This window comes from Phalacrocorax carbo, chromosome 1 (assembly GCF_963921805.1).
Source record: "Phalacrocorax carbo chromosome 1, bPhaCar2.1, whole genome shotgun sequence".
NCBI lineage: Eukaryota > Metazoa > Chordata > Aves > Suliformes > Phalacrocoracidae > Phalacrocorax > Phalacrocorax carbo.
The window spans coordinates 6,756,041-6,779,394 of record NC_087513.1 but is presented as its reverse complement, the minus strand read 5'-3'; the positions used below and the strand labels follow the sequence as shown (position 1 = coordinate 6,779,394).

At 43.3% G+C, this 23,354-nt stretch overlaps 1 protein-coding gene across 6 annotated transcripts in view; it reads right to left on the bottom strand.

Moving 5' to 3' along the window:
- CELF2 (CUGBP Elav-like family member 2) overlaps positions 1-23,354 on the bottom strand; it is a 373,584-nt gene that overhangs the window by 238,534 nt on the left and 111,696 nt on the right. For 2 of the 6 annotated variants that reach the window (XM_064442795.1, XM_064442849.1), the window contains exon 1: positions 20,716-20,937. The exons of 1 other annotated variant lie outside the window; for it this stretch is intronic. In XM_064442795.1, the coding sequence (XP_064298865.1) occupies positions 20,716-20,822 (107 nt within the window). In that variant the 5' untranslated portion in view covers positions 20,823-20,937. Of the gene's footprint in view, positions 1-7,140; positions 7,498-20,715; positions 20,938-23,354 lie in introns of those variants that run through there. 3 more of the 6 variants (XM_064442804.1, XM_064442822.1, XM_064442831.1) reach the window with 3 other exon arrangements.

Here is a 23,354-nt window from a genome sequence, read left to right as displayed (position 1 = left end):
TTAGCATTGAACTGAATTATCACCACTACTGAGAGATAGCATTAGGCCTTTCTGTCAGGACTATATTTCTTTATGATACTGACCTGCATGGAAAAATAAAAAAAAAAAATAAATAAATCAGTAGATCACCAACGCCATTTTCATAAAGATCAATGGCTGCTTCTGCAAAATAACCATGGTTATAAACTTTAAAACCCCAGAGTAAAATCCACAGAACAATTTAAGAAATTAACAAGGATGTGAAAATCATAAAACAAAATACTCAGCTTGCTGCTGTTTTTTTCCTGGCAAACCTGAAGCAGCTCAGCTCACAGGGAAAGAAAGGACATGAGTTTCCTACATAGTCCTTCACAGAGGATGAGTGCATCCCGGGTGGCAGCAGGGAGTGGGGTGAGCTGGGCACAGCTGGACACTATTGCCTCCTTCCAGACTACCTTGGGCACAGCTGGACACAGTCGCATCCCTTCCAGCACAGCTGAAGGCAGCAGGGCTGGTGCACTAACAGGCACAGCGTAAGCCTCTCCCTGGTCCTAAGCCATAAGCACTCCCCCTCTGATGTGACAATATGCTGCCCCTGATAATAAGCAATGGGTAAAGTCACAAAATAACACTCAGGAGGCCAACACAGAGTCCTCCCCGCGGTTCTAGCACCAATGTTTCTTTTGGAGCTGTCCTGGCTTTGGCTGGGATAGAGTTGATTTTCTTCACAGTAGTTAGTATGGGGCTGTGTTTGGGTTTTGTGTTGGAAACAGTGTTGATAACAGGGATGTTTTAGTGACTGCTGAGCAGGGCTTACACTAGTCAAGGACCTTTTCAGCTCTCCGTGCTCTGCTGGGTGCACAAGAAGCCGGGAGGGGACACGGCCGGGACAGCTGACCCCAACTGGCCAAAGGGATGTCCCACACCATGTGACATCATGTTCAATATATAAAGTTGGGGGAAGAGGAAGGAAGGGGGGGACATTCAGAGTGATGGCGTTCATCTTCCCAACTCACCATTACGCATGATGGAGCCCTGCTTTCCTGGAGATGGCTGAACACCCGCCTGCCCATGGGAAGGGGTGAATGAATTCCTTGGTTTGCTTTACCTATTAACTGTCTTTATCCATGAGTTTTCTCACTTTTACTCTTCTAATTCTCTTCCCCATCCCACTGCAGGGGAGTGAGCAAGTGGCTGTGTGGGGCTTGGTCACTGACTGGGGCTAAACCATGACAGGAGCATTGCCTTTGGAGTTGGCTTCAAGTATTGCCACCATGTGATAGGCAAAGGCAGGCAGGGGAGAAGCTGTCCCAGGACAGAGAGCAGACTCAAGATACTCAGTCTCCTTCAGCTAAGTTGTAAGAGGCAAGAGAACATAGATGTTCTCTTCAATACAGACAGGTTTTTATATTTGTGTAAGCCCACTGGAAAAAAAAAAATTAAAAATCACCAAACAGGCAGTATTGGTACAGTAGGCAACTCCTTTGTGAATTGGCTCATTTAGGCATTCATTTAAATACAGTAATTAAGATTTAACACAAAACAGAAGCTGCTTTCAGATGTCATTTTGAAGGCCAGATGATCTCCTCTTTATTAATATTATAATTTTAAACTATTGTCAGCTGATTTTTCAAGGATCAAGCTGTGAGCAAAGAGAATACACTGCTGAAGTGTGTCCTATTTTTGTAACACAGTCTCAATGAAAATGAGAGATTGATTATAAATCTGTGATACAGAGGATGGATCAACTGCACAGCTAAATCTCAGGGTGCTTTATCTGGACGATAGGAGAGAATTTATAGCTTCAGCATCTGCCATTCACCTTTTCTATTTAACACCATATGGAAGAACACAACAGCATTTAAGGCAACATATTTCTGGAAACCTTTACGAGAAAGCCAGCAGCTTACTACAAATGAAAAATGAAATCCTGGAGGGAACACAAGCGCTTCTTTTCCTTTCCATAGGCATGCAGAACGCAGGAATGCGGGGGAAAGCAATTAAAGTATGATGATTCTAAAGGGGAATAATTATTTCACTATTACTTGAGAACATTACATTTATTGCTCTAATTAGTTTTTATTTTCCAAACAGGCAGTCTTGTTCCTGCATTTTTCATGCACCTATGAACGGTTTTTCTTGTTTTCCCACTTCTTCGCTAAGGAAAGCTCAGCTTCGCTCTCTATGTGTATCCTCAGGTTTGTGACTTTCGCCCCTGGTTAACCTTGCCTTGCCACCAGTTTGTTTTAAACAAAGAAAATTACGTCAGGAGATGCAATATACTTTGCAATTATATGAACGCACAAGAAATAATCCACTGTAGGAAACAGTTTGTAGAAATGAAGGGGGGGGGGAGGAATCAGGTCTGTGCTTCAGAAGGAAAGAGGTTTTTACATGATTAAACTATAAGACAATGATTTTTCTTCAGAGCGTTGTCTTGCCAAAGTGCATTCCAGGAGCTTTAAAAAAAACAAAAAAGATTTTGTACACCTTTCCCCTATATCAGTTGGGTCAAATATTTTTATATTAATCTATGAATTAATTATGAAATTTGAATAGTCCAAATGCTCATAAGATATCAAACATCCTCAAATGCCAATGAAATATTTAGAGTTATCAAAGTTTTTAAAGCAATCATAACTGATGATTAATTTGGATGATGAATACATGTGGGGGAGGCTTCAAAACTGGTGAGATCATATCATAGGAAGTGGAAGGTATATTTAAATATTAATGTGCTCACAGCTATTGTAGGTTAAATATGGAATGGGGTTCTAGGCAGCTACCAGAAAAGATGATGGGGAGAAGGACAGCATGAAATCATAATTACTTAATTGACAACCAAAGATTTCTTTTCCTTTCTGAAATTCTGTCAACAGTCAAGAATTTTCTTCTTCTTTTGCTTTGCTTTCCCTCACTAGTGGCCCAAGGAGTCTCTCATGCAAGTAACTTAGGTAACAAGCCGTAACGCTTAAAATAAAGCTATCCCTAAATCAAAGTTGGAATAAAATGCCAGTAAACGAATGAGGCTATGGACTTAAACAGCTGATAACCAGCTATCCATTTTCAGTTAGCAATTAATGGTTTGATATTCTACATATAAATGGTTGATGGTTGAAAAATCATTTTGACAGTATGTTGAGTTATCCCTGCGGTGAAGTTTTAAAAATAAAAAAAAGAGTTCATTTTATTACCTCCAGTTTATCTTGGAAAAAGTCCTATTTTGCAGGTTTAGTGTTGAGAGAGAAGTTTTGGGTTTTTAAAGTGCAAGAATGCCTGTGAACTATGACATCTCTTATTTATTAAACAATAAATACACACAAAAAGTATTGAAAATTTATCTTCACTGCCTTTTTAATCAGCATATTGCATGTACATCTGATTTTGACTCATCTTGGATAAAAAGAGGTAGGAATTCAAGGACCAAAACTGCATGGAACCCATGCTGTTGCATGTGGACTGCTTTAAGCATCACGTCTTTTATTGACATTATACCCAGCTATCAAAAATTAAAGTCAAATTTGAGTTTGCCTCGGTAATAACAAACACTATTACTCATTTACATTACAGGTAGTCCCAGGCAGTGGAATGTGTAATATGGAACAGAAGATCTGTGGTGGTATTGCAGAAATCAACGTGGGGGGTTACTACGATGAGTATTTAATCCTCAAAGCAACCACTTTACAACCATCCAGTTGGCATGTACATGTAAGTCAGTGAAATTACTAAGCAAATTACATTGAACTCACATTTTATAACCGCACTTCATAACCATTAACCCTCTCCTACCCTGCCCAAATATACACACACATTTCCACCTAGATCTTTTCTTCAAAATTGCTTCGTCCACACAGTTGACACACACAGGCTATGAGTAACATCGGTCAAACACTTTCCGATCCTTTCACTAGAGCACTACCCAAGCGGTCGCTTTGCAAGCATTTATGTCGGCAAAAGCATCCAACTTGCCATCTGCCCTCAAGGGCAAAAGTTCATACACCTTCATGCTTCACATCCTAGAGGGCTGCTTTCCAATGCCATTTCATTAATGAATTTTTATTAGTAAAATTGCCATTCAACTACTAACCAGGTACACTGCCACCATGCACGCAGTTTAATTATACTGAATAGTCATGCTCCAAGTATCCCATGTTCTATTTTACTTATATTTAGCTAGGTAGTAACAGCAGCAAAACTTGGAAGGAAGCAACATTTAAGAGCAGTTAACAGTCTCGCAGAGGTAAGAGTGTTTTAACTTTGCAAATCATCAAGCTGGCAGTTAACTTTCACAATAGGTATGCACTGATAATTATGCCTTGAAAATTCTCCTCTGTTGCTTGTTGAAAAAAAAAAAATGGATGGTGCTGAAAATAATTCCTTCTACAAAGAGCTTTTAAACATGTAAACAAGGGGAAGTGTAAGTGATACTGTATGGTGACGATTTCCTAAAACATCTGATACGCCACCGGCATAAAACAAACAAAAAAAAAGAAATCTAGTTCTGCAAATTTTCACTGTGAAAGAGAACAGTTTTACATACATCTTGCTAATTGCCTCACTCTAAAATAGGAAAATTCCTTTCTGCTAAAGACTGAACTAAGCGATACTCAGTGGCTAGACCAGATGGTGAGGTTAAAAGTTTTGTGCAGCACTGTAAGTTGGAGCATGCTCTGCGACGCACTGTGCCACCCCGCCGAACACTGCCGGCGGCTCGCTGCACGGCTGGGCTGGGCCAGCTAAGGGGCAAGGTGCATACGTCCCCGCGACCCCTTACGGATAATCAAACTGCATTCTCGTCAGCACTGATGAGTCCAGAGAGTTGGGGACTTGCAAATAAATGTATGTCACCACTTGGCTAGAAGGACAAAATAAAGATGCTTTAAATAGTGAATTGGAGAGTTTGAGAAAGGCAGCGTAGCAAAGCTTCCACAGACAGAAAATAGTTTCAAGATTTTTCTTTTTTCTTTAAGGAATAGAAGCTCCCTCAGTTAACAGCAATTTAGCCTTGATATTAATTTGTATGCATGACACATGATCCCTTGAAATCATACATCTTCACCATTACTTAGTTCCGCAGCAAAGCAAAGCTTGGTTAACGCAGGGAAGCACATCACAACACTACCACTGACGACGCTGGAGATCAAGTTGGTTGGTTTTTTTTTCCTTCAAGAGATTACAAAGTACAGCCCACCCTCCCAAACCCCCAGATATATGAGGAACCATCACCAAATCCTACAAGGATGTGTGTTTAATGATTTCATATTAAACTTCCATATTTAGAGATCCACTCAGAAGCTGACATATCTCTAGAGTAATTTCTGTTTCTTTGGACACACATTAAGATCTGCGCCTGATGAACACCGACTGTGTTTCAAGCTGTGTTAAAATACATTATGGATGCTTCCTAGAGAAGAGGAGTATAAAGATAGCAATGCAGAAAGAAGAGTTTGACATGGCACTCCCCCCTCGAGGGGCGAGTTGGAGATAAAGTTATATAAGTGACAAGAGGGCATCATCAGCTGCAGTTAATAGTGCCTTTGAGCTTGGAGGTGTTTGTTAGCAGTATCTTTTCTGACTGCCTGGAAGGACAGTGGGTAGAAAAGTCTAACGAAAGCTGAGACGATGAAAACAAGGGAAAGCTCGGCTCTGGCAAGTCCCTACGGAGGGCTGCAAAGCAAGCGATACAAACGTTCAGCTGCAACCTTGTACCCTAACAGTCAAACCTATGCCATTTTTATGCAAAGAGGCAAGAAATACAGCACCTTCTCCAAAACCGACTGACGCCAATAAAAACAGGGCTCTTGCAACGGGAAAAAACAAAACACAGCGGAGAAGTTGTTTGAATTTCAGATCACAAAACAGAGACAACGGGCAGCATTTACGCAAACACTTTGCTGTCCTTCACGGACCGCAAAAATAGCGAAAGCCATCCGCACCAAGCAGGCTCCCCCTCTGCCTCTCCCACACACTTACTGAGCCTCAGCCACCGCTGAATATCTCCACACAGACCGCTGCTGGTGCCAGAGAAAGCACTCCTCCTTCAGAGAAAGTTTGGTTGCCAGTAAAGAAGGTAATAAAAGTCTGAATAGTCTTAGATGGGGGCACAGTATGCAACCTGATTTGTGCAAATCGCAGGTGACAGTCTCTGCTGCACACACGGCTTTATTTACACTTGTAAGTTAAGCGCTGCCTCAACTGGAATAGCTCCAGTACAGTCAATGCCAAAGCCTCTCGCTTCATTCTAATGTAACTCAAACCACATTTGTCATCCTGATGAAAGAAGAAAAAGCAACAAAATAAAAGACATTTCGGGTACTGTAAAAACGCAGCACAGCCCTCAGCCTTCGTATCTGTCAGCAAGTGACTATATTTCCTCATTTCTAGCTTTTATTTTCTCATATAAGGATTAGGTTACCTGAAAATCCCCGTCAATTGGCAATGCCCAAGAGGATGATAATAGAAACTTTCAGATCGTGATTAATGGAGCAGAGATGGGCTAGGGGAATACTTCTGAAATTCCTGCATTCGGTGCCTTCCTATAAATCTTATCCCCAGTTCAACTGCACGCAGAACAGCCGCCCTCACCCCAATTAACACTCTCCATACCAGGCAGCTGTCGGGAATAGGAAAAAGAAAGACAAAAATCCGTGCTTTCTGCCCGGTCTTACTCCCAGCCGATGCTCAGCATTTAATCGGGGAAGCGACGAAGTTTTGGAGGGGACCGTGGCTGCGGCGGGGAAGGGCTGAGGCGGCAGGCCGGCGCGGGGCAGCGGCGCCGCCCGCGGAATTCCCGCCGGGCGCGGAGCGGCTCCGCGCGCTGCCCTGGGCGCGAGCGCCGCGCCTTCCCCCGCGCTGCCTCAGCGGCCCCGAACCCCCCGCGCTTGCCCCGCCGCCCCGCGCCCGCCTCCACCGACCTGCCGGGATGCCCAACGCCCGGCTGCCGCCCCTATTTTTTTGGGGTGGGGGGTGGGGGTACGGAGACCACCAAGTGACTTCGGAAGGGGGGGTGGGGAAAGAATTAAAAAAGGAGGGGGGAGGACCCCGCGCTCCTGCGGCGGGAGGCGCGGGGGGGGGGGGGGGGGCGCCGGCCCGAAGCCCCGCGCCCGGCGGTACCGGGAGCCGGGGGAGGGTGTTGCCGGCGGCAGCCCCGCCGCCACTTACATTCTGTCAGAGACCAGCAAGCGGCCGTCGACCATCATCTCCGGAAGGAAATCCAGCTTGAACGAAGAAGTCATGCTGGGCTCCGGGGGCGCCGCGGCGGTCTGGAGGGAGGATGCGGCGGGGCTCGGCGGATCCCACAACTGCGCCGGGCGGCGGAGAGGCAGGCACAGGTGCGGAGGCCTCCCCGCGGCAGCCGCCAGCCCCGGCAGTTGTCACATTTCTCTCCCCCTCTCGGTTTTTTTCCGCCAATCCCCTCCGAAATCGACTGCTGAGGCAACTGTCGGTGGAGCGCCAGGTGCTGAGCGGGGAGGCGGAGCCATCTCCCCGCTGCGGCTCCCCGTTAACCCCTGCGCCCCCGGCCGCGCCCGCCGACCCGGGGAGAGGCCTAGCGCCGCCCGCGGGGGCGGGGGACGCGCCGCCCGGGGCTCCCCGCGGCGGGGTGCGGGGGGCCGCCCCGCCGGCGGGCAGCGCCCGGCCCCGAGCTTCGCGGCGGGGGGGAGGGGAGCGGGGCGAGAGCGGCCGGAGCCCGCCCGGCCGCCTGCCCCCTGCCCCGCGCTGGCGTTTCGGGGGGGGGGGGGGGGGGTGAGGGCGGGCACCCACCGCCGCGCCCGGGGAGAGCCTCGCCCCCGCCGCCGAGTCACCGGCCGGATACCCTAACGCTCTCACGAGGGGTTTGCACAGACCCGGCTCTTCCCGGTGCGGTAGGAGGGCGCAGCCGGCGCTGCCAAACCGGGAGCACTGGGGGCATGTAGGCAGGTTGCTCAGGGCACGCTCCCTCCGCTCAAATTCCTGCCGTTCGGACCGCGGCACCCATTAAACGCCCAGAGAGAGGGAGACTAGAAGTATCTCTGTCCTCACTGGTCAGAAACAGGGGCTTCAGTAAGTAGCGGCGGTAAATCCTCCCTCGTGCCTGCAACCTGCCAAGAGCCCCTTCCCAGCCCCGCCGCGCTCCGGGTTGGCCACAGCGAGCACACACAGGCGACACCGCCAAGGCGCACACAAAATTCCACGCACACAAATAGCTGGAGCTACCGCCCCCTGAAACCCTGTATAAATTTTCCTTTGCATCTCCAAAACCTACTTGCTTCAATACAAAGCACCTCCAGGCAAAAGAATATTAACACATTTACGAAGATCACTGGATGATCTGCGCAGTCTAGGCAGACAAAACGTTTCTCTGCATCGTGTGTGCTTCTCCTTCTGAATCTCTCTCCAGGTTTATATAATTTGATTTGTTCTGGATAAACAACGCTTGATCAAAGTAACAAATGCAAATTAAAAACTACAACACCTAAACTTTTGAAGGAGTACTCTAAAATAAAATTAAATTGGCCACTAAATAAATTTGCTATCTGTCAGGCCAAGTTTCACTCAAATTTTGACCGACCTGAGTTTGGTAATTAAAATACAGACCAGGCGAATTTTCAGGGTCCGGTTTATTGCACTAAGAGACTTTTCCATTTTAAACAGTTAAAAGGAAGAAAAACCCCTCAGGCTGCTAAATTTTTTGCCTACTTTGCAAGTCTAAAGAAAGAAAAGGTTCACTTGGCCCTTGGCGTAATCCCCGTAGGACAGCTGCAATCCTGAACAGATATCTCTAGTGTTATTAATCTGCTCTGTTCTATACATTCACATACTGTCCTCATCACCATGGCACCTAAACATCTACATAGACATGCACAAAGCAAAGCTATGGCTCCTCTTTACTAAATTAATGGCGATTCTTTTACGCCACCCATCCATCGCCCTGTAGGACTGTATAGCGGATAAAAAAAATAAGTGCAAAGTCACAATAAGAGAAGAAACCAGCACAACTTTCCCCAGCTGGATGCAGCCACCTGGGTTTTGATCTGGGGCCTCCATGGTGGTTAATCCAGCCCAGAGCAGAGTTGGATTAACTTTCAATTTCAAAATCTTGCCACTGCAGAAGGGGCAGGTTTTAGCTCAGAAGAAATACGGGCAGCTCAGTGAGGATGAAGATATTCTTTTAAGAAGTCTCCAACCCTGTTTCACCCCGTGCGGCTGGATCTGTACCTCTTCATCATCATTTTTCTTGGTACATGCTAAATCTAAGGGACTTCAGTCGCGCCAGCCTGTCGCTTTTAAGGACCACAGTCCCACTGCTGCTAACTGAAATCCGCGCTTTGCACAGGATGCAAAGGGGGGAGGAGGAGAGAGTCACAATTTTTCTTAAAATCTGCATATGGAGTAGTGAGATCTTCATAAATTTGCCCCATTTCACAAGGTGTAAGTGCTTAAAAATGCTTCATTAAAACGTGTGTTCTTTTGAAATATTTATTTTCCTTTTAATTACATGTGAATTAGCTGGAAGAAGCTGTAGGGAAGCCCTCTTACTGACTTAAGCCTTCTCAGCAGTTTGTTAAATTCTAGCCTCAAATCCCTTGAGGGAATAGTGGATTCAAAGCAGCTTTTAATCATACTATAAGGAGGGTGAAGTAGTATGTAAGTAGGTCATAGAGAAAGCATTACAAGTGCATAGGTTATTGCTTTATTTAACAACTACGGTGTAACACACTTTTCAAAGCACATTTGCTTTTGCCATTTAAAAGTTAGAGGCAGGAATGGGGTCAAATGCAAAAAGAAACCCCCTCTATAAAAGATACCAAGATATGACTCGAGGAGAGCTTATAGAAAGAAACTGCGTTCGAATAATTTGGTTCTCAAACATAAATTATGTAGTGCCTGTGTATGAATTAACTCTTGAACGCAGAGGGTAAGTGGTGAGAAACAAAACCAAAAGAACCCTGAATGTTTCACACTGTTACAGGCTCTGCTCTGTTATTTGTAACGTTAATACCAGTGTCTTGGCTGGCACATGTGCGTGAAACAGCAACTTTTATTAAAAATGAAGGGAAAAATGGAAGCTTTGGTCCGTTACTATAGTACAGAGGGAAGCGGGGAGGGGGAATGGCAAATGAAGCCACATTCATTTTCACAGCATAAATCAGACAATAGATGTAAACACTGCCTTAGAGGAGCTGCATTACTGCTGCGCTATCGCTGCCCGCCGATATTAAGCTTTTTCAGCTGGTGGAGCATATGGCAGTTTTGAGGAAGGAACCTGGAATTTGGAATCAGCAGTTCTCGGGCTTTAATCCTATTCGAGCTACAAATGTTGCCTCCTATCCATCCTCCCCTCATTTCAGAGGCCCAGACCCCGCTTGCCCCCGCAGTCGCATCATTTACTCTTTGTGCCTCGGTTTCTCCGTACGTCTAAGCCAGGCGGATGAAGCAATTCTACCTCACGTTCGCAGATTAGTCACCGTTCAAGCGGCTTTTCAAACACAGAACTATATGCAATTTCTCCAAACAATTCAACCTTTGAAAACCGAACACCTCTTCAGAGTAAAGAAAAAAACAACCCCACAAAAAGTTCAGCTGGAGAAAGACAGTGCTTGAGTGGTGGATTGCTGTCGAGCGCATGAGCTCACTCTGACATCACTGCCTGTGGCTTTCAGTCAGTGAGTGACAAAGAGAGCAGACACCCCCTTCCCTTCCAGATCCTGCAGCTAAATCCAGCGTGGAGCTCACAACACATCCCCTCTCCGAACCCCCTCCTCAACCTTTCCTTAATTGCCATTCTTGTAATCAACTTGCCCCCCGGTATTGGGCCAAGGAAATGCTACTGTTGGAAGCACTTCAAGGGAAAGTTTCCGAATGACTTCACTCTCTCCCAAGCCTGCTAGGCAGTATGAAGAGAGTTCAAATCCTCTGCTTTATTCCCCACTAAGCCAATGAACATGCTCGGGATTCAGCTTATCTCTGGCATCAAAGCAAGTTTCTAACAGAGGCGGCAGAAGCAGAGCTCAGCGACGGCGGTGTAAATTTGGAGCAGGCTCAAATGACTTCAGTGGAATCACTCAGGATCTTCCACTAATGCGAGGGGAAAAAGAAATCTGGTCCAGATAGCGTTAGGGAATGCAAATGAGGTGTTTGCTGTCTTTCAGAAAGAAATAACCTTCCAGGCAAACCATGAGTCTGGAAGTAGTAGCATGGCTAATAGCAGAAAATATAACATTTTGGTTTGGGCGGCAGGACGTGAGCCTACGTGCCTGTAAGGGCGCGAGGAAGTCCATCAGCTTAACTTTTATTAGCAGACTTGTGGAGGGACAAGAAGGCGGGGAGGGACACAAGAAGGCGGGGCAGGGGGAAGAGAAAAAAGAAAAGCAAAGCACAAGAGCACAAATTACTCAAAGCATTTGGGCAGAGTTAAAGAATAGTGTAACAGCCGTAAATGATTAAAGCAAGTAGTAGTGCATTTCTTTGAGTGGCAAAGAGTAACAGACCCGATTCGGCACCATTTTACTGTTTGTGAAGATTTTGATTATTTGTAACAAATCCATCTTTGCCGGTTAGATCTAACATGCCTAAAGTTTTGCATTATGAAGCTTTAACCTTTCAGTAAGGGTTTTTTATTTACGAAACCAAACACACGAGTCTTACCTTCGTCTTATTTTGAGAAATAAAACAATTTGCATATAACCAAAACCCTTTTAAAAAGAAAATTAAATTATTGGTTAAAGCTGATCAATGAATTTTAAGTATTCAAATCTTAGCTGCTTTTGAGGCTCCCCCCCCTTTTGTAGGCTGTTGTAGCTAATCAGTAATTTTCAGAAATAAACGTCATTTAAAATTAGCCCTGTGAAAAAGTACCTCAAATTAAGCATTTCTAGAGCTTTCACTTGAAGCACATTGATATTATGTAAACTTGGTTGCTATAGTAAGACTTCCCACTCACTACTTTTTTTTTTCCCCTTCCTATTTTATACCACTGAAGAGGTGATTTCATCCCACTGTGGGTATAAGGCCTTTGTTCCATTTTGTGGGTAATAACTCAATCTTTCTGAAAAAAATTAGGCAAGATTTTATGGCACAAGAGAGATGCTACATGTGGTGGAGGGCGTTTAGGAAAGGCCTTTGATTTGGAGGAACCCCCTACTTTGTTAATAGCGTGCAGATACTTGGGATGGTCCGTCATGACCCTCAGGTCCAATCCTGCCCAGTGCTAGTGCTGAGCAGGGGCTGCCCAGTACCATTTGCTCCAGCTGGGCTATCCATGGTGCTCAGCACTGTATTTCGCAAATACTAAACTAAAGTAGCAACAAGTAAATATTTGCAAGACCAATTCTTACCGTCCTGTTATTTATTTGCAGCCCTATTGAAGAGCATCACTATTGATCTGTAGGTGTTGCCTTTGTGTAGTGCCTTGTGCATATAGACACAAGACCAAGGCTTTTGTCAACCCAGTCCTATCTGAACTTGACAACAGGCATCGACTCTTTTTTCCTTTCTTCCTCTGTTTTCTTTTTTTTTTTTCCTCCTTTTTTTTTAATGAACCACCTTATCTTCTCACCCGCTGACTGATTCTATCAACCATCACTACCCAGCCAGGAGAGAAGCTGGGGCACTGCATGCACTGGGTAGACCCGATTTCCTACTAGACAGCAGGCACATTATATATGGTCAAAAAAAGCACCTTTCCAAACAACTCTGGAAAAGTGAACTTAATTTTGTTGGATTTGGCTATTATATTATCATCACATGAAAAAGTATGATCTTGTATGACTTAGATAGGAGGAATCAATCGTCTGGTGCTCTTGTCAGTGTTGGTCCACCCTCACAAAGCGCCCCACTTACGCCTTCACAGGGCAAGGGAAAAATCCCACCATAAACAAAATACTCCTTCCCGCCATCCAAGCCCACAGGAAAAACTACTGGGAAACACAAAAACCTCCCTCATTTTATAGAAATTTGAAATTGCTGGTGATTTTTGCGTAGTAGGGAGGCTGGTTATTGTGAGAGATGCAGGATCAGGGAAGCAGTGGTGAGGATAGGCTGAACACAGCAAAAGGCTGGCGATGCTGGAGAGCAGCTCCAACTCCAAAAGCAATGGGCAAAGGCAAGTGTGAAGCTCTAATGTGACATCAGAAAGGCAAGAGGTTGGGTAAAGGACATGAAAAGAGACAGGAAGCCAAAAGTAGAGATTTTTAAAAACAAAATTTAAAAAAAATCTGCAGGGGGTGTTACAATATCTAAATTAGCCTGCTGCACTTCTGACTAACTGCAGGATCTTTGTAACGTTAACCACCATCTTCCCTTCTCATTCACTTCTGCCACGTGTTTTTCTTTCTTTTTCACTGCAAACGATTGGATCTCACCTTACACCGTAAATTGTAAAATATTTAAGGTCGGAAATTTCACAGGTCTTTTTTTCCATTTGTTCGTCAAGTGCCTAGCATGCATCTCAGCCCTCAAAAATAACAAACAATCACCCTGATAATATGTAAAATAACTATCTTTGTTTGACATCATTATTTCCCGCAGACAGAATCCATTAAACCTCAGACATAAAGGAAGGAAAGAAAAGGCTCCTGCAGTAACTGTAAGGCATTCAGACATGCAGAAAACTGCACTGTGCGTGGTTTGGCATTTTTTCCCCCCCTAAATGGACAGTGTAAGAATAGCCACACAGGTCAGATCTGAAGGTCCGTCTAGTCCTTGATCCCGCCTCCGGTAATGGATGAAAAGGGTAAGAGCCTGAGTATGGCAAGTGCATTGTGGTCCTTCCCACCTTCCAGCAACCAGCGTCTGAGGGGCTTCCTAAAGCCAAGGACTGCATCCGACCCAAGATGTTTAACAGGCTCAAAGACACCGATTCAATTTCCCCCCCAAATTCTCCCTCCAAGAGGAACATTGACGAAGTCATACATTTACGACTCCCAGAGCTGCCTGTTAAACGGGCTGTTCTTAACAATTTCAGAGATTTGGGGCTCAGTACAATAAACAGGAGCATTGGCTTTCTTTTTCTAAAGCAAAACATTAAACCCAACTTTAGTTTTAATATAGAATGTTTCACTTCAGTAGAGTCACAATAATTCATCTGCAACTTTCAAAAACTAAGAACCCAACCTACTGATAACACAGTTTTGTTAGGGGAAAATGCTGAAACCACGAGGCTCCTCGGACGGGCATCTAGTTTGGCACTTTTTGTGAGAACGACTCTTTAGGAAAAATTTTGGTCACTTTGGATTGCTGTATTCGGGGGCGGGGGTTAACTGAGTTAAATGTATGTTCATCAGCCATGCACAGACGAATCTCTATATGATTCATTGGAGAAGCACTGCAGAACACCTGATGTTGCCGATGCAGTTCTGTTAGTGTTTTGTTATTTTTAAAGGGGGTTATATAACTCTCATTAAAATTAAATGTGGGCTGAAATGATGCAGGCAAATTCTCAAGCTTTAGAGTGAGCTTCTTCCTCACAGTTTAGCTGAAAATAGATCATTTTTAGGCAGAAGAGAAGGAAAATGAAACCAAGAGGCTGTTACAGTTGAAAATTGAGTCTCTAAGAATTTAAGTTTTCTGATAATTCGCCGTTTCCTTTCTAGAGGGCCTCAATTCTTCATATGCTGACCTGCAGCTTCCAGGGAGAGCAGGTGCAGGATTTGAATCTTAAATTCACTCTGTAGCACAGCTATCGTATCATCCACAGCTATCTACACTTGCAAGGTTCAATTTCCAGATGATCTACGTTCGGGTGCCCTTGCTTTTCTCTTCACTCCTCTATTTGTCTAAAAGGGATAGTAAATTCCCATATCCTCTCTCTGATTTTGTATCAGTTTTTTACCCCCTCCAACCCTCTGCTCTGTCTTCCTCCCAGTGACAGACTGTTGTCTGGCATCCTCAAAGGCTGCTCTTGAAGATGACCTGCTGATTTGCTGCCATGGGAACTCCAGAACGAGGGCAGCATTTACCCCTCGCACACCGAAGGGTACAAGCAACAGTTCCCCATGCCACCCCTCTCGCTGGTAAAAGTTTGCCCTCCTCTATTTCAGAAGCCTTGCAAGGGACATTGGAAGGCTGTGCCTTAAATAACAAGAGTGCTGCAGCCTCTCCAGCATCCAGCAGCAGTCACTGCTGAATTCTTCGGAGGAAGGTGAAAAAGTCTAATAGCATATGTGAGCATGCAAATTGCTTCTGAAAACTAGTGGAGAAAAAGCTTAGGCAGCAAAGCACAAGGCTTGAGAAAAACCCTCTCTAATATCATGGCAGAAAGCATTATCTTCATATAAGTGCCATATTTAAAACTTCCTAAGCAATTTTATTAGTAACCTTATTCCTTTGAATCAGAGAGAGTTAACTTAAAATTAGGTTATTCTACCTGAATAAGGGAACGGGGTAACACATCAGCCACTGAGTCTGCTACATGGAGAGACAAGCAAGTAATTCTCTCCCTTCCCCACCCCAAACACAATTTGGGGTGTTTTAATTGAAATAGAGGGGTCATTTGTACTTGGCTGCGTTTTGCAGGGCAGCTTGTGATCCACGCTGTGTCGGTCTTGTCAGTGCACTGGCAGGTTTACAGACGTACGACACTTTCCTACAAGCACCGACTCATAAGAGCCTAATCCAATAATGTGGTCTTAATGCATAATGTAATTTCACGAACCACCTAGAAACTGAGTGCAAATCTGGGAGTCGATGCTTTCCAGAAATGTCAATTTAGCCATTAGTTCGGAAACCCTCAAGATGGATCTGTCTGATATTAGCCCACGAATGGTCACTGATCCTTAGACTATCAGAGAAAATAAAGTTGTGGGCGAGAAGAGCTAAAATACTTTTTACATCCTGCTCAAGCTGGTTACTAGCTATGCTATCCCAGTCTCAAGACCGGCGTGAGAGATGAGAAAATTAGGGTCCAGGTCAAGATTTACACAAAATTTGGGAAAATTCCTGCCCCCTTCCAACCAATAAAGATAGTTAACATTCAGTGCACTATCAACTTGCCAAGAACAGTATTCAAGTGACTTTAATTGACACATTCACTTCCGCTGCAGAGTGAAATAACATAAGAGCAAAACAAGCCAAACCAAAAAAAAAAAATCTTTTTACCACGGCAAGAGTGTTAGAGGAATAAAACAAATCCCGGTTTTATTTCCTCTGTGAGGATGCCAGCAGTCCTGTTTCATAAACTCCAGTGATTCATCACCATCCCAGGCAGCCAATCATTCGGCAGGTCAAGTAGAAATGGGCTGTAGAGCCAGCAACTCCTGCTGCCCTGATAATGCATGTCATTCCAGGCATGGCGACATGCTTTCTCAACAGCTGCCATTTTCAGTTACCTTTTCTATGGCTGACATAGAAGTAAATGTGTTGGAAGCAGTAAAACAGTCATAGGAAAGCAGTTGCAAAGATAAATAGCACCTGTACGCGATAATCTCTAATGTCATTAGAGAGCAAAGAAGGATGTGGTTTGAAACAGAATCTTTTCCTTGTGAAAGCAACACTTGACTTCGGGGGGTTTATGTGAGTGTGTGTCTGTGACTGAGAGGGGTTTTCTGGGGGTTGTTTTTTTTTTTTCCTTGAACAAACATCCAGACTTTTGTCTTTGTTATAACCTTAACAGATAAAACCAGGGGGAAAGGGAAAAAAAAAAAACCAAACACCCAGCACTAAAGAAAAAGTCTTCTCGCAATTCACTTGTGAAAAAAGATTTTGTTTAGCTGGATTTTGCTTGAATTCAGTAACGCTCACTTTAAGAAACACGACTGCTCTAATTAAGGGAAAAGAAAAGGGTTTTCTTCAGTTGTTTCCTTTCAGTCTTTATTCCTTATCTTCTAACTTAAATTTCATGAACTACTTGTTCAACAATTGTCCTCTGAATTATATGTAGTTGAATACTTTTTTTTGCAGATGGAAAGCGAGTGGGAGTTTTGAGGGCACAATACTACAGAAATAATCACCCACCATGAAAAAATGTTTAAACTTATGAGCACATGTGTATATGTGTACATGTGCACACAGATGTATACCTGTGTATTAGGTACAGAACATGTGTGATTTATGTACATATACTATGTAAAGACCCCATGCCTGCACACAAATAGTAAAAAAAAAAATCCCAAACCCCAAAAAACCCTAGTCTGTTCCCAATAACAGTGCTGGAACAAGATTTCAAATGCATAAGATTATCCATATTAATTTATGGTAATCTACAAATGAATGCTGCAGAGACAGTGCAGGTTATCCAAAATGGTACTTGCATTTAATGAGAAACTACCACAAAATAACTTCAAGACAGATTTAGTTGCATCTTCTAATACTCCCTGAATTAATATCAAGCAAAGCACAAAGTAAAAGCCATGTTTCCCCTTTGGAACAACTGGCTCTTGAAACGCCAAAGGAAAGCCAAGCTTTTCTCTCCACACAAAGTCCTCTTAGACATCTTGCTTTCAGATTTCATCAACTTAGGTGTTTTCAGGACTGTAAGCAGTGAACTTTCCATCAGCAGCATCTTCAGCTAATTAACCCTCCTGATTACAATAATTAGTATTGATTCACTCCTGAATGACTTCTTAAGTATTCAAGCACAATCTACACTTGCAGTAAAACTTCTAGATATGAATATTAATTGAATGCTCTCCTTTGTTTTTCAGCCCCAAAGGTATAGTTTGCAATCTTATATACTTAAATTTGATAACAGAAACACTTCAGTTTTATTCTCATTTAACAAAGAGAATATTAACATGTTGATGTAAGAGATTGTGGTTCATGAATCTGAAAAAAAAAATATAGACAAAGACTCCAGGCTAATAAATAAATCTCATTCACTTCCATTTGCTATGGCAGCATGGGAAGCCAGTTCCCAGGTTAAGACCTCTCCTGCTCTTGCTTTGACATGTAGGACCGAGGACGGTCTGTCTTTCCGGCGTTACACCTGGTCATTGCAAGAACAAATAGCAACTCATGCAGAGTCTGAATTAGCTCTCTTAGCGCTGTTGTGGAAACAGACGTTGCCAAGTTTGGCAACTGCAAGGCACCACATTGCTTTGTGAATGGGCGAGATTCAGAACAGGTAACGCTGAGGACACCTGCGACGCCCATGCATAAGGTCTCTGGACCAATATCGTCTCTCGAAGCTGACGTTTTTGTTAAAGCATGCTAAGAAATGGCTTGTGTTACAGATTTGTTTCACCTTCTTTGATGTTAATAGTAATTGCTATGGCTCAAAAAGAAATATTTCAGTAAATATGCATAGAAAGGACTTTTTTTTTTTTGTAGGGTTCACACAGAATAATTCAAAAATTAGTCTTTGATGTGAATGTTATGTCAGAAAATACCCTTGGAAAAGAACAAAGTAATTGGCAATCCAAGGCAAAAATTTATAGTATTTGTATTTTATGCAGCATTTTATCTGAAAACAGAGGAACTACTGTAAGTTTAGTAGGAACTCACCTGTGAGAAGAGCGCTTAGGAAACAGCTCTAGCATTGAATAGTCCTTAAAAGTGGCGGCTGGGTATGCTGCCTGGGTGTCTGGTGGTGCCTGCTACAGAAGTGGCATTCACCCTACTCTGGGCAGTCCCTGAAGGGGCATTTCCATGTAACCGAGAGCGAGGGGTTCACTTCCTTGCCACTCACAAAGGGCAGCAGCTGCTACAAAGCCCAAGCTGAAGGAGGATAACTTGATTAAAAAAAAAAATACCCCCCCTCCAGTTCTGGCAGAGCAGAGCAGTTGTGAACGAGTTAACGTCTGTCTTGAAAGAAGTTCTTCCAAGAAAGTGAATTATAGCATGGCCCCATTATATTAAACACCATCCTTGCTTTCTTCATGTTTATGCACAGCACACAGCATGCAAGTACTACCTGATAATCCATAACCTCTAGGCTTTCAGCGTATTTTATACGATATTACCTTTTTGTTCACGTAAACTCTTTCCTATTGATTTATACCATCTCAACACACAAGAGAAGGGGATGCAACAACAATAAAAAATGCAAAAAAGCGTAGCAAGAGTCTTCCCATAAAACATTTTTTCTTGAAAATACATACTTTAGAGGGCTCTGACCGCTGCCAATAAATCTTTAATGTCTTTTTTTTTTAATTAAGGGGTCCAAGAGGCCCCTCAACCCATATAAAACATGCAGTAGAATCCAGTTTAAAAGAAAGGCATGAAACCCGTACAATTAATTGATCTAAGCAAAAAACAGAAACCACTGATAAATCTCGTCTCTCTCAGAAGATGCTTACAATTATTACTAAAAGTAATACATTTACTTAACATGTAAAGTATTTAAAGACTTTAAACAGTTTCAGAAACTCCACAGACTGATGACAATTCCTTTTATTTAAGACACAAGCTGCTGTCCAAGTAGTAACTCAAGATTTTTCAAAAGCTTTATAACAATTTTTTTTTCGTAACGCATAAGGTACATGAGCATTTTGCCAAATTCAAACCCAAAATTGTTAACTGTTCTGCTACTAAACTCTGGCTGTCTAAACAGAAAGATAATTCACAAAATGTCGTATGAATAATTTGTTAGATTTTGGGATAGGAATCATCCAGGTAAATTATTCTGCCTGACCTTAAAAATTCTAACGTATGCTAATAGCTGGATTATAAAAATGGAAAGTAGCATGGGCTCCCACTTTGAGATGTGATTTATCATTTTTTATTGCATTTTCATTACCTAAACAAAATTAGAAACGGTATCTTCAAAACAGCAGTTAAAGTTGATATGATCAGGCATAAAATCAGGCAAGGGCACATTTGGCAACTATGTATTTGCCAGATTGACAGCAGTATTGTAAGCTTTCAGAATCAATAAGTTTTCTCGCCACAGTTAAAGGAGAGGTTAGTAATAAATCTCCAACTTAATGCAATAGGCATAATTGTAAGATGCAAACCTCCCCCTCCCTGCACTCTTAGCAGCGGATATCAAATGAAACAGCAGCCACCAAAAAGGCGATACACTTCATATTCTACCGTATATACAAAAAGATTAAGGGAAATGAAAAAGGGGCTGAGAAAAGGAAAGAAAAAAACCCCAAACCCCTCCATCGCCAGACACACATTAAGCTAGTTTGACAGCACCATTGTTCAGCTGTCCCATTGTCAGACCAAAAGATGTATTCAGTGCTACAATGTCTGCTAGCAAATAAACAAAAGACTACATTTTTCAAAGCGGGGTGCCAATTCTAGCATAATTCTGTGTGTGTGTGTGTGTGTGTGTGCATGTGTCTGCGTGTGTGTGTGTCTCTGAAAAGAGTAGTCGATGCTGGCCCCCCGCTAAACCTTGGAACATTAAGAATATACGTGTAATCCCACATATGGGAGCATTTAGATATTTTTAAAACATCTTCAAGTGGCAAAGACTAGGTAGAGCATTAGTAACTATTTACATAGGCTAAGTGAAAATTAAAGTGGTATTTAGGGCACTAGCTCTAATATGGAGTCTCCCTGAGCTTTTTCCATGCTTATTACATGCCCAGTGCATAATAATGAAGCAGGCAGAAATATTGCAAAGGAGGTGATAAAAGAAATATCAGCCCTCATTGCGGGGGGGAAGATATTACCCCCCCACCCCCCGCTCTCTCCGTACGTTTGTCATCGTCCACGAAATGTGCAATTCTAACTAGTGGAAAATGCTACTTGCACACAGCAATGCCTGTCTTTTCCTTTAAATAGGGAAACTACTTAATACACAGCACGGTTATAGTTGCAGCGGGCCCAGGCAACTCGAAAGCACGCGTTAAAACAAAGGAGACAACATACCTTAAAAGCAGCTCCTCATTTCTCATAGTAACAGCGGATTTGGGACAGCGCATGCTTTCTGCACCGATATTCTCAACAAAAGCCAGTTCAGAAGTGCGCTCAAACATCAATGCCACAGTAGCTACTCACTAATGGCTACTCTTTCTCTCTTTCTCTCTCTAGTCAGACGCTGAGTGGTGGAGCAAAGGGGCCCCTGCAGATTCACTAAGCAGAAATAATCCTCTCTGACAAGTTATGTTGTCTGGGCATATTTTACATTAATGCACTGTGCTGCCTATAGGGGTCTTGTTTGCGTTCACTCTAGCCTAGCTGGTGTTAGCTCTCTTAATTACCATCCAAAAAAAAAATTAGCAATGTCCCCCCCCACCCCCCCCTCTAAAAAAAAAATAAAAATATATGTATGTAACTGAAAGAAAAAGGGGGAAAATCTATGGGCGAATGAGGGAAGGCTTTCCCTCTCTGGAAGGATGCATGCTTGATATGGATCTTTTGTTTGCCCTGCGAACTCGGTGAATACAGTGGCAAACAGACTCTGTGGCTCGCGAGGCTTGTGCACTTTAAAGGAATTGGGTTAGAGGCTCTTCCTGGGGCTCTGGAGCTCTTGCTCTCTCCCTCCTTCCCTTCCCTGTTCAAGGCTGAGTGGCTTTATGGGACCTGCCAGCTCACATCAGAGAGACTGGGGAGTATTAATGCAGGCACCTGGGGATCTTCTTCAACTTTTCAGTTTTTCTTGGCAGTTTTAACCCCTCCGAAACACAAGTCCAAAATCCCTCCGATTTTAACCCCTCCAAAACACAACTCGGTTACCAAGTAACAGAGTTTGCTTTAACCCAGACCCTTACGCTTGGCTTTGGCAGAGTTCTCACAGATGGGAAAGGGCGTTGCATTATTCAATGATTTACTCACTTCCTATGTACAAAAGGAACTACAGTGGGACACTGATTTCAGGAAGACAGCCTCTTTGGTCCTACTTGGGAGATCCGCCAGGTAATCTGTAGAAACAGGTTGTGGGCTTCCCAGTTGCCAAGTTAGCCAAAGAGAGGTTTATTTTCACATCTTGGTTTTGACTTCTGCTGGGTGAATCTTTAAACCATGCAGCTATTTTTGAGGCAGGAGGATGGCTGGGTTTTTTGGTTTTATTTTTTTTAAATCTGCAGTGGACACTTGAGTAGGTGCATACTCAGTAGATTGAAAAAGTCCACAAGACCTTCATTTTTTTCAATCAAAGGCTTCTCTGCACCACCGTGACAGTAAAGCACATCTTAAAAATGATTGTTTCCTCTGAGGTCCTGTTAACATATGAACGTGCAAAACTCAGTGAACACGAATCATCCAAAAGCGACAACTAGTCAAAAAGACCAGTAGGAGTCAAATACACTGAGCTAGAAATAGATCTGGACCTCAAAACTTGAATTCAAACTTTCATAGAGTTCTGGCTATGTCTGTGGTTGCTCTGAACCTCTTTTCCTACATTATATATTACTGCCTTAAAAATATACTGCTATAATAACCTGATGCAGTGCTACTGATTCTAATTCTGTAGCACAAGTTGGCATTTAGGGGCTTAATCTTTTTGGTAAACTTGAGTCTGGGAATGAAGGCAAAGAGGGAGCAATCACAAGTATAAATATACTGATAGCAAGATCTTGCCTTTCTGATAGCAGCTGTAAACTTCTATTAAGGTCATAAATTGTTTGCAACAGAAACAATCCTGTTCTGTACTTCTCGTTGAGCACTGTGAGACCTTGGGATTAGTTTCAATCATTCTGATATAATATTTGTCAAATGACCAAAAGACAAGTTAAAAAACAAGCCTAGGCATAATCTACTTTTAATGACGTAGAGAGAAAGAGCTGAAGACGGTAGTTTAGGAGACATGGATATCATGAAGGACTGCAAGTCAAGGGAAGACAAGTTTCAATTTGTGTCCCTTTTCATCTGCAAAACATGGCTGGGATTCTAGTTGCTCTTGTAATAAAAAATAATATATCATTTTAATGATTAGCAATTCAAACCAATTCCATGTTAAAATGTCATGCTCCAAGGTCAACTGAGACAACATAGCTTGTACTTCATGCTAAAAATATCTGAACAGTCATGGAAGGCGGCCAGGAAAATACTCAGCCAACATGACAAATCCCATACCTCCTGCCCCAAATACTAAATCCATTACTACCATTTCAGGCATGGCCACCAGCACTCCAGATTCCTCCTCCTTCACTGTTCGCCTCCAAATGACTTTTGCCCAGCATAACTCACCGTGACGCCTGGGCTGCTCCAAACAAGTCTCGTGCTCGTGAGGCTGATGTATGAGAAGAGGCACATACCAGAGTATGCTACAGAATATACAGCTGAAGGGGAAGTGTCAAACAGTCTGATAAACTGCTACAGTTTTCCAAAAATATGGCAAGGATCAGCATCTTAAGACACTACCAGCTGAGGGAACAAAGCTTTCTTTTCAGGCTGGAGTAGAATGGCTCACACAGGGCCCTTTGGTGGGGAATCAATGGGCTTCTGTTGGGTGGCTCCGCGCAGTTGCAAGTTCTTGATCATTTCTGTACTTCGAAAGAAGGCGAAGCAGCAGCAATAGGAAATAAAGTGAAGTATTATGGAAGGACTCATCTATGGCCAAAGGAATA